This window comes from Squalius cephalus, assembly GCF_949319135.1.
Source record: "Squalius cephalus genome assembly, chromosome: 3".
Taxonomy (NCBI): Eukaryota; Metazoa; Chordata; class Actinopteri; order Cypriniformes; family Leuciscidae; genus Squalius; species Squalius cephalus.
Genome location: NC_137124.1, coordinates 56,590,762 through 56,602,806, shown reverse-complemented (window position 1 = coordinate 56,602,806; position 12,045 = coordinate 56,590,762). Strand labels below are relative to the sequence as shown.

At 38.4% G+C, this 12,045-nt stretch overlaps 1 protein-coding gene across 4 annotated transcripts in view; it reads right to left on the bottom strand.

The window, feature by feature from the left end:
• Window positions 1–12,045, bottom strand: part of ano1a (anoctamin 1, calcium activated chloride channel a) — a 76,291-nt gene that overhangs the window by 46,582 nt on the left and 17,664 nt on the right. For all 4 annotated transcript variants that reach the window (XM_079868011.1, XM_079868010.1, XM_079868008.1 and 1 more), the window contains exons 3-5: window positions 9,446–9,757; window positions 779–877; window positions 531–682 (exon numbers count right to left, since the gene is read on the bottom strand). In XM_079868011.1, the coding sequence (XP_079724137.1) occupies window positions 531–682; window positions 779–877; window positions 9,446–9,757 (563 nt within the window). The remainder of the gene's footprint in view (window positions 1–530; window positions 683–778; window positions 878–9,445; window positions 9,758–12,045) is intronic.

Genomic DNA, 12,045 nt, shown 5'->3' with positions numbered 1-12,045 from the left:
CAACATCCTCACACTCATAGCCTACTAGCCGAGACTCTTCTTTATGTGTACAGATGTGACGTAATGACGCAAAGACATGCTCGAATTTCCCGTGGAAATCCACCAGTACCACTGGAATTAAAAACATTATTACAAGCTTACCGTTTTGAATCGAGCTAAGGCAAGCGGATAGTTTTGAACACTGGCTGGTTATGTACTTGCTCAAAAAATTATTTTGGATCATTTTTAACCCAAAAAAGCTACGGACTGCAGCTTTAACAGCAAAAATGCGTTCTGTGTGAACCGGTCCTTACAATACACTGCATTTCAGAGGATTATTAAAGAGCGTCCTTTATATTTCACAACATTAGCTTGACCAGAAATGTGAAGTCTTTTTGACTTCAGACATTTGGCAAAATCATCTGTTATGATTTTCATTCATTCAAGTCTTTGTAGAATGTAAGGAATAGATCATTTACAACAGTTGGCAAAACTCTCTGAGGTCACCCTAAACATGATCTTAGCATGGCCGCGAATGACCACAGACTTACAGATGCCGTTTTTCTCGTGAGAACGGGTAGGAGAGGTGTTTCTCATTTTCCGTTCGGCTGTCCACAACTTTAGGTTGCAAGGGTGCAGTGACTTTCTGTATGAACATGTTGACCTTCTCAGAAATGCCGCTTCCATGACTGACTTCATATTTCTGAAAATGACATGACAGCACATCAGTGTACGTCACGTGTGTATAGAGTACACAGATTCTATTACAGATCACTTTATAAGATTGAAGAACAAATACCTTTATTGTTGGCATTTTGAGCTTCATAAACTCAGCTTCCCGACAAAGAACTTCCCAAGGCGCATGAATCTTCACGAACCCCACATCTGGGATTTTAGTCTGAAAAATAAAGATGAACAAACATGGCCTCAACATATGAACATAACACTGCTCTACCAAAGACTTTAGATATACAAAGATGGTGCATTCATATTACTGTGAATGGAAGAAAGTGCAATCCGCGAAATGGCGGAATAAGTCCCGCCTTCTAAATAAAAGAGCCAATCACTGATTGGTAAAGTCATTGTGGCACTGCAGCATTGAATGTCCAGCCTGAAAAATGCAGTTTTTTTGTCATGATTTGAGGGTTTTGAAACTAAATTTATGAGACGAAATTTCATTAGTGATTTCAAATATTAAATTTAATCTTAAGCTTGGTGAACAGCTTTGGAGAATTTGATTATTTTCCATTCAAAGAGATAGAAGCTGTACGGGCATGACTGAAATAGCTGCCCGAGAGGCGTTTCAAAGTGACATGACTTGTCTTAAAAGGATATTAGCTCTACTTTCAGGATTAAAATCACTGAGGGAAAGAGGGGGATATCTGCAGATAATGTTATAGCAAATGTTACTGGCTTTCTGCATTTTCTGAAGAAAACACGAGAAGTGTTTGCATGTGCATAACGTGCGTTGCTTACTGGCCCACAGCAAGTTAAAGAGCCCACCGGCCAGTCTCTATGATATTCTGACCCCTGCGTATTGGTTGGGTCCGTTTTTCAATCTTAGCGCCAGATTCACTAAACAGGGCAAATTAGCATGAGAGCACAATCCCAAAAAGTGCAGATGGGAGTGAAAAGTTCTGCGCTTGATCTACTGACGACACGCAGATTAAAGAACACATTTCCATAATGACCAACACAATCTACCAAGAGCAGCGCAAATTAGAGTCTGGTTTAAGACAAGCTTTTTTGGGGTGTTAAATAATGGCACAAAAGCCAGTAAATTGACTAGAACAAACCTTAGTAAATCATTTAAATATTCTCCCATAAACTCTGCATCTGAAAGGGAAACTCCTACAAATGCATATGCAATAAGGTTAGCCGCAAAAATAACCCTGTCCACGCCTTCTAGCAATAATTTTCTTTAGTAAATCGGTTTTTAACACCAAAAGAGGGTTTGCGCTGGTGCAAGCTGTTGGTAAATCTGGTCCTAAGTCTGGAATTTTCCCAGTATGGTAGGCAATATTCCCAAGAAAGTAATAGCACAGCTTTTTTGACAGAGCCACAAAATTGTAGGCATCATTCATGTCTGTACGTCAAACAGTGTGAGATTAGTTATACAATTAAAACAGAATTTATTTCTTGGGTTAGACTCAAGGTTTGTTCAAATCACTAACCCCAGGTATGAGAGATATTAATAATGAATGATGCTTGTCATAGAGTAATGTGAAAGATAAGAAACAAGCAAACCATTCAGAAACGATTCACGAAATGAACAACATATTTTTACTAGTTTAACACACAAGGGGCTGGATTCACAGACAGGGCTTAGATTAAGCCAGGATTAGGCCTTTGTTCAATTAGGACATTTAAGTAGCTGTTATAAACATGTCATAGAAGAAATAAAAAACATTACTGGTGTGCAACTTGAGACAAAAAATTGCACTGAAATATTTTAAGATCTATCTAAGAGTGCATTACATGCATTTTAGTCTGGGACTAGCTTAAGCCTTGTCTGTGAAACCGGGGGTTTCTTTCTTCACGAAGGACCTTTTGAGAAAAAAAAAAAAAAAAAAAAAAAAAACTCAGGCATGAAGAGAAGGACTTCTCTCTTGGTTTTCTGAAGCTGAAAAGAGGGTTATGTAAGATTTGCTTCAAATGACCCACTCTTGTTATAACTCGCATCCCACACACGGGGTCTGACCCAGTCTGTTCAATCCCAGCCACTGCTTTCAGTGAAGAACAACACAAACAGGTATTTCTACTTTTATCCTACATTATATACAGAAGCATTTATAAACCTAAATAAACTCCAATTAAATTAGAAATGACATCTTGACACCCAAGGCAAAGACATCCGTTAACACTGACATGATTTCCTGAAAAGCAAATATATTTCAGAATGTTGTTTTACAGATATAACCACATCGTACTCGTGATACCTTAGTGAATAAAAAAGGACTTTTAGAATAACAGATTTTTAGATTTTTATACATCTAAACTTAAAATTTAAGTGATGAATAATAAATGTAAGTTTAAATTTATTTTATATATAAAATTGTATGTAGCTCAAAACAAAAATATGTGTATGTGTATATATATATATACACATACATACATACATATATATACACACATGTATATGTGTGTGTGCATGTATGTATGTATATATATATATATATATATATATATATATATATATATATATATATATATATATATATATATATATATATATACAGTACTGTGCAAAAGTCTTATGTTGTTAATACCCATTTTATTATAATACGCATTATAATATTACGCATGTTAATACCCAGCCGCCCCCCACCCCCCCAAAAAAATGGTTTTAAGTCAGTTATTTATATCTTTTGCTGTAGTGTGTCAGTAGGAAATATCAGTTTACATTTCCAATCATTCTTTTTGCCATTAATTGTAATAATCCAGTGAGATTTGTGTATGCACAAGGAGTCTGACAACAGCCGGTATGATCTGATCTCACCATCATCGAGTCCGTCTGTGATTACATGAAGAAACAGAAGAAACTGAGACAGACTAAATCCAGAAGAACTGCGGGAACGTCTCCGAGACGCTTGAAGAAACCTTCCTGCAAAGCTTCCTGAAGAACTATCCGCAAGTGTACCTAGACAAAAGCCGTTTTAAACGCAAAGGGTCGTTACACCATATATTGATTTGAATTAGTTAATAGAAGTTAAACCATAAATAAATTCAATTTGTGATTTTATTTTTGAAAGCATTCTCACTTTACAGCATTTTAACACAAGTGCCAGTGCTTTTCACAGTCCTGTAGCTTTGCAGGAAGGTTTCTTCAAGGTTTCTGACTCGATGATGGTGAGATCAGATCAGACCGGCTGTTGTCAGACTCCTTGTGCATACACAAATCTCACTGGATTATTACAATTAATGGCAAAAAGAATGATTGGAAATGTAAACTGATATTTCCTACTGACACACTACAGCAAAAGATATAAATAACTGACTTAAAACCATTTTTTTGGGGGAGGGGGGGCTATTAACATGCCTAAGACTTTTGCACAGTACTGTATATATATATATATATACATATACAGTACAGGCCAAAAGTTTGGACACATTACTATTTTTAATGTTTTTGAAAGAAGTTTCTTCTGCTCATCAAGCCTGCATTTATTTGATCAAAAATACAGAAAAAAATGTAATATTGTGATATATTATTACAATTTAAAATAATTGGTTTTCAATTTATTATACTTTAAATTATCATTTATTTCGGTGATGCAAAGCTGAATTTTCAGGATCATTACTCCAGTCTTCAGTGTCACATGTGACATCCAGTCAATCACATGATCCTTTAGAAATCATTCTAATGTTCTGATTTATTATGAGTGTTGGAAACAGTTCTGCTGCCTAATATATTTGATGAATAAAAGGTTAAAAAGAACTGCATTTATTTAAAATAATTTTTTTTTTAATATATAAATCTTCTTTATTATCACTTTTTTTCAATTTAACACATCCTTGCTGAATAAAATTATTGATTTATTTAAAAAAAAATAAAGAAAAAATTACTGACCCCAAATTACTGACCAGTAGTGTATATTGTTGTTATAAAAGATTTCTATCTTGAAAACATTTGCTTCTTTTTTTCTTTTCTTTTTTCTTTTTCTTTTTTTTTATTCATCAAAGTATCCTAAAAAGTATCACAGGTTATGAAAAGATATTAAGCAGCAGAACTGTTTCCAACTTTGATAATGAATCATCATATTAGAATGATTTCTAAAGGATCATTTGATAGACTGGAGTAATGATCCTGAAAATTCAGCTTTGCATCACCGAAATAAATGATAATTTAAAGTATAATAAATTGAAAACCAATTATTTTAAATTGTAATAATATATCACAATATTACATTTTTTTCTGTATTTTTGATCAAATAAATGCAGGCTTGATGAGCAGAAGAAACTTCTTTCAAAAACATTAAAAATAGTAATGTGTCCAAACTTTTGGCCTGTACTGTATATAAATAAGTAAAAACACATTCATATATATTTGTCTGTCCCTCACTTTCTGTTTAACCCTATCATACCATAATTTTCCCAATGGTTTGATCTTTCTGACATCAAGTTTAAGGGAGCGACATCATCTTTTTTGACAACATGGTTCAAAGGGAGTTAAGTTTTTCTAAAAGTCTTATCAGTGTTTTATTATGTTTACATTCATATTGCCCTTGTCAAGCTCAAAAGTTATGGGAAAAAAACACAGTGATTCTTTTTGTACAGCAAAAAATATTGGTTTTGGCACAAAGCTGGGTCTGAGGTGGAATAACATGATTCTTATAGGTTCAGTAATAATAATGAGAATAATAATCATGCAATATAATTCAACTCAGAAAGAGATGAAGCAAAGAATGTCATGATATAAGACCCTGTGTGACATGAAATATGAAACAATAATCAGAATATTGAAGTGAACCCAAATTATTTTTATTCAGGAAACAATTCTCTTCTTTTTCAGAGAGCTGCTAATCTTAGTCCTTTAGACTAATACTTCAGTTTATTATCATCTGCACGATAAACACTTCACTTTGTTTATGATTAGCCCACTACGACCTCTTCACCAAATTCTGGTTTAGCGCTCTGTGAGAACATCTAGCAAAGTGGAGGAAGTTAAATCCCTGTAATCTGTGAACATCAAAGCAAATGGCCTGGGTTTATAGAAGTTAAGCTCGAAAGACAAGCCGCTAATCATAATAAAGTTGCAAATTAGTAACATTACACAGTAAAGTAAGTGCTAACTTGTTTCATAATTGCCAACAATCAAATCAACTTTGATTTTTACAATCAGCAATTATAGCATTAGCAGAATTGGGGAACATTTTAGAGAAATAATTTAATGTATCCTAAGGGTGACATCTCTCCAACATCAAACATACAAAATGCTCGCAAGGTGTCTAGTTTTCCCACTTTATTCTAAAAATAAGAATATATATCTTCAGCATTTCACTCTGAGAAATGTCACAGAGAAGATACTTGACAAATAAGACTTTAAGTGAATTCCTCCACACCACTGAAGTGTTTCTAAACTGGGTCAACAACAGGGAATAATTATGCTGCTGTACAAGGGAATCAGAGTTAGGAAAAAATATTGGTCATAATACATAATACGACCTATTATACCCCTTTTTATAAGATGTAATGCAAGTCTCAGGTGTCCCCAGAATGTGTCCGTGATGTTTCTGCTCAAATTACCCCACAGATCATTTATTAAACCATGCTGTAACTGCCCCTTTCTGGCTTGTTTTCGTGTGTGTTTCTTTAAATGCAAATTAGCTGCTGCTTTCCAGAAGAGGGCGGAGCCTTTACAGCTCCTGTCTCGGTTACCCCGGCAACAACAAACAAAACATATTGTCTGGTTTTGATTATCATCTGTGCCACGATTACGCTGACGTGACATTGTCGTTCTTCGTCATCATGAAAGTTTATTACTTGCATGCGTTTTAAAGCCATATAGTGTAAACTTCACATATGTGGTTTTCTGAGCACACACATGCGAAGCGTGTGCACAGAAAACCGGCTGTGGCGTGGGCACTTAAGTTCACAAAAGTTCACATAAACAACAGCACTGAAAGAAATCACATGTGTATATCAGATCTGTGTTTTAAAGTGGCTGCAGCCAAATGTACAGTCAGAGCCCGTCTACGGAGAGCCTGCCCACTCCCTATTAAGTCCTATTGTACCGAATTTTGGTTGTAGTTCCACCAGAGTTCCACTGGGGGCGATCGCCCATGAGTGCAGAATGAATGGGAGTCTATGGGGCTAGACGGCTAAATGTGTCTCTTTCACCCGATTGCCGTTGAGAAATCTCAGATTTGATTGTAGGTTTTGCAAGTTCAACATGGGTTATAGGTCGAAAGTTGAATGAATGAGTACTTATGTCCTTTCGATTTCTTACAGGTTGAGTTGTTGTTGCCCATAACACGCTAGCATTCTGTTAATGAACGTTGATTGGTCAGTGAAGGACTGATTACGACCAGAGATACCGCTTGATGGCATCGTGGCATCCGAAGCGGGACCAGAAACAAACAAAACAAAAACTCTTCTAGCACATGTATTTCCCTGTGTCAGCTGTGTTGTGTGTTTACCTGTGTCAGCTGTGTTGTGTGTGTACCTGTGTCAGCTGTGTTGTGTGTTTACCTGTGTCAGCTGTGTTGTGTGTGTACCTGTGTCAGCTGTGTTGTGTGTTTACCTGTGTCAGCTGTGTTGTGTGTGTACCTGTGTCAGCTGTGTTGTGTGTGTACCTGTGTCAGCTGTGTTGTGTATTTCCCTGTGTCAGCTGTGTTGCGTGTTTACCTGTGTCAGCTGTGTTGCGTGTGTACCTGTGTCGGCTGTGTTGTGTATTTACCTGTGTCAGCTGTGTTGTGTGTTTACCTGTGTCAGCTGTGTTGTGTGTTTACCTGTGTCAGCTGTGTTGTGTGTGTACCTGTGTCAGCTGTGTTGTGTGTTTACCTGTGTCAGCTGTGTTGTGTGTGTACCTGTGTCAGCTGTGTTGTGTGTTTACCTGTGTCAGCTGTGTTGTGTTTCCCTGTGTCAGCTGTGTTGTGTGTTTCCCTGTGTCAGCTGTGTTGTGTGTTTGCCTGTGTCAGCTGTGTTGTGTGTTTCCCTGTGTCAGCTGTGTTGTGTGTTTGCCTGTGTCAGCTGTGTTGTGTGTTTACCTGTGTCAGCTGTGTTGTGTGTTTCCCTGTGTCAGCTGTGTTGTGTGTTTACCTGTGTCAGCTGTGTTGTGTGTTTGCCTGTGTCAGCTGTGTTGTGTGTGTACCTGTGTCAGCTGTGTTGTGTGTTTACCTGTGTCAGCTGTGTTGTGTGTTTCCCTGTGTCAGCTGTGTTGTGTGTTTACCTGTGTCAGCTGTGTTGTGTATTTCCCTGTGTCAGCTGTGTTGTGTGTTTCCCTGTGTCAGCTGTGTTGTGTGTTTGCCTGTGTCAGCTGTGTTGTGTGTTTGCCTGTGTCAGCTGTGTTGTGTGTTTACCTGTGTCAGCTGTGTGGTGTGTTTACCTGTGTCAGCTGTGTTGTGTGTTTGCCTGTGTCAGCTGTGTTGTGTGCTTGCCTGTGTCAGCTGTGTCGTGTTTACCTGTGTCAGCTGTGTTGTGTGTTTGCCTGTCAGCTGTGTTGTGTTTGCCTGTGTCAGCTGTGTTGTGTGTTTCCCTGTGTCAGCTGTGTTGTGTGTTTACCTGTGTCAGCTGTGTTGTGTGTTTACCTGTGTCAGCTGTGTTGTCGATGCCTCGAGAGAAAAGAAAGTGCAGAGCGCTGAAAGCACCAAAGTGACTGAAGGATTGCCGTAACGCAGTATCTCTGGTCGTACGATGTGTATGACGTCATTGACATTTTAAAAGACTTTTTAAAGCAAATAAGTGACTCTAAAAAATCTAACACCCAGCAATGAGTAATTTCATTGCATCTCCTTTTGAATACAACATTCAAATTACTAGACAAAAAATTATATCCTGAGAAAAGTGGATTTTGAGGGGTATAGCGCCATAGACCTCCATTCATTCTGCACTCGTCCTGTGAGCACCCTCATATGGAGCCAGAGTGGAACTGCAACCAGTTCAGAAGCCGGAAGTTTACCGAGAGTGGAAGTTCTCCCCTTATTAGACATTCTCTGGTACAGTACATGCTGTTAATGTGAATCAAACAATAATAGAAAAACAGAAAAATCTCTCACTGCTCTTGACTGAATAACTTTAGTAGCTTTAATAAGAAGGAATTTCGTACTTGAATGCTGCTGTTAAACGGCATAGCAATACAAGATATGCATGTACAAAAATATGCTCAGGGTTGGGTGCTCGACAAAAGAAATTTTGCATATTTTGGAGCCTTGGTGGGCCGACTTTTTTCTGTTTTTTCTAACGAGGACATAAACATGGCAGACAGTTTACAGCATTGGTCATAGTCAATTCCAGCGCAAGTCCTCAACATTTTGAAGTGCATGCTAAGTAGATTAGCAGCGCTGAAAATAGTGTCTTCTCAACATGATGACACACGAACCAAACTCTTCCAATCTCAACTACAACTACAGTTTTTGAGGGTGGGCCAAAGAACAGTAGATGTGGTTCACTGTCAGCCAATGAAGAGCATAGGCTATCATTATGCAAATTTGTTACATTGTTACACGGGTACGTAACAGGAAGTGAGACTGGAATTGATGACGACTTGTTTCAGCAGTTCAGAATCGATTCTTTCTTTAGCTTTCTCAAACTTTGCAGACCTTTAACATTCACAAACCGCTCTATGACACACTGCATGAAAGGTGCAATTCAAAAAAGCATAATAGGGCACTTAAACCATCTGAAGGAGTTAAAAATGTGCTTATTATGTTAGTGACCTATAAATAATGCTGAATCCTCAAAATTTCTTGCTAACTTCATGTCAAATTAGATTATGAATCCCGGATTTTCATGCAATGGCACTCACCCCTTCCTCTTTCTCAATCTCGAGGCCCATTTCACGCAGGTTCTCCTCAAACTCGTCCCGGCGGAGGCGCAGGTCGTCCTCGTGGTAATCCAGCTTCTGCTCTTGGGCTGCGAGTTCGGGGTCCTCGTGGACCGGTGAGTTGGTCCGGTTACGCCCGCGTAGGCAGCAGGAACGGGACTTCTGTTTGCGAGCGCTATGGGGCTTCTGGACGTGGTAGGTGAGCACGTAATCTATCCGCCTCAGGCCATCCTGGAAGTACGGCCACAGATTCGAGTCCTTCGGTCTCTCGTCTGACTGTCGAGGTTTCCGGAGCTGGGAACGAAATCAGTGTGTGAAAGAGGATTATATGCATTTTGTGATCATACATAAGTACATGATTTATTAAATCAATTCTTATCTGATGTTTTTCTTTTGATATATTTTATTAGTTTTTAAATTGCATTGACTGACGATATTTTGTTATGTCTGTTGTGCAGCACTTTGGTCAGCATTCATGTTGTTTTAAGGAAGTGAAGAGATTTAAAAATGATATGGACAGAAGCAATAATGGGATACATAAATAAATACCATTAATCTTGGTAAGATTTAGTAACCTTTGTCAATTCCAAACAGATGTAAGCATGCCTGTGTATCTTGAATTTCCTTCGGGATTAAAGTATCAAATCAAATCAAATCAATAGACTTCTTACTAACGTGCCAAACGATTTCCTACTTTATGTGAAGGGTGTGGTAGATTTCTGGTCTTATAAAGGTGTATTTTTCTGTTAAATTCTTTATTATATTCCACCTTACCATGTTGAGAGTGAGACAACTATAACTAAACCATTCACAGACTGATTTTCCAGGAGATGGTAAACACTGTGGCTCTGTTGGTTTGAGTGCAGTGAGTTTGGGGCGTTGGTTGTTTGAACAAGGACACATAGAAACACAGAGTTAACCAAATCCAGGTTAACAAATTACCTGTTTGTTTGTTTTACATCATAATGTTGAAACCTATGCATTTAAACTACTGTTTAAAATGTTGGGGTCAATATGATTACTATAGGAGAAAGAAATACTTGTATCCAGCAATGCATGAAATTGATCAAAGGTGAGATTAAAGATTTTTATATCATTACAAATAATGCTGCTCTTTCTATATACACCAAAGAATCCTGAAAATAAAAATGTACCACAGTTTCCACAAACATATGAAGCAGCACAACTGTTTACAGCATTGATAATATGAACCACATATGTGACCCTAGACCACAAAACCAGTCACATGGGTCAATTTTTTGAAATTGAGATTTATACAACATCTGAAAGCTGAATAAATACACTTTCCATTGATGTATGGTTTGTTAGGATAGGAAAATATTTGAAACTATTGAATATCTGGAATCTGAGGGTGCAAAAACTCTGAAACATTGAGAAAATCTCCTTTAAAGTTGTGCATTTATGTTCACGATTGTCCTGTATTCACTCACAAAAATAAATGTTTTATATACAGTGAGGAAAATAAGTATTTGAACACCCTGCTATTTTGCAAGTTCTCCCACTTGGAAATCATGGAGGGGTCTGAAATTGTCATCGTAGGTGCATGTCCACTGTGAGAGACATAATCTAAAAAAAAAAATATTATCCTAAATTAGATGCACCTGTTTGAGGTCGTTAGCTGCATAAAGACACCTGTCCACCCCATACAATCAGTAAGAATCCAACTACTAACATGGCCAAGACCAAAGAGCTGTCCAAAGACACTAGAGACAAAATTGTACACCTCCACAAGGCTGGAAAGGGCTACGGGGAAATTGCCAAGCAGCTTGGTGAGAAAAGGTCCACTGTTGGAGCAATCATTAGAAAATGGATAAAGCTAAACATGACTGTCAATCTCCCTCGGACTGGGGCTCCATGCAAGATCTCACCTCGTGGGGTCTCAATGATCCTAAGAAAGGTGAGAAATCAGCCCAGAACTACACGGGAGGAGCTGGTCAATGACCTGAAAAGAGCTGGGACCACCGTTTCCAAGGTTACTGTTGGTAATACACGTCATGGTTTGAAATCATGCATGGCACGGAAGGTTCCCCTGCTTAAACCAGCACATGTCAAGGCCCGTCTTAAGTTTGCCAATGACCATTTGGATGATCCAGAGGAGTCATGGGAGAAAGTCATGTGGTCAGATGAGACCAAAATAGAACTTTTTGGTCATAATTCCACTAAACGTGTTTGGAGGAAGAAGAATGATGAGTACCATCCCAAGAACACCATCCCTACTGTGAAGCATGGGGGTGGTAGCATCATGCTTTGGGGGTGTTTTTCTGCACATGGGACAGGGCGACTGCACTGTATTAAGGAGAGGATGACCGGGGCCATGTATTGCGAGATTTTGGGGAACAACCTCCTTCCCTCAGTTAGAGCATTGAAGATGGGTCGAGGCTGGGTCTTCCAACATGACAATGACCCGAAGCACACAGCCAGGATAACCAAGGAGTGGCTCTGTAAGAAGCATATCAAGGTTCTGGCGTGGCCTAGCCAGTCTCCAGACCTAAACCCAATAGAGAATCTTTGGAGGGAGCTCAAACTCCGTGTTTCTCAGCGACAGCCCAGAAACCTGACTG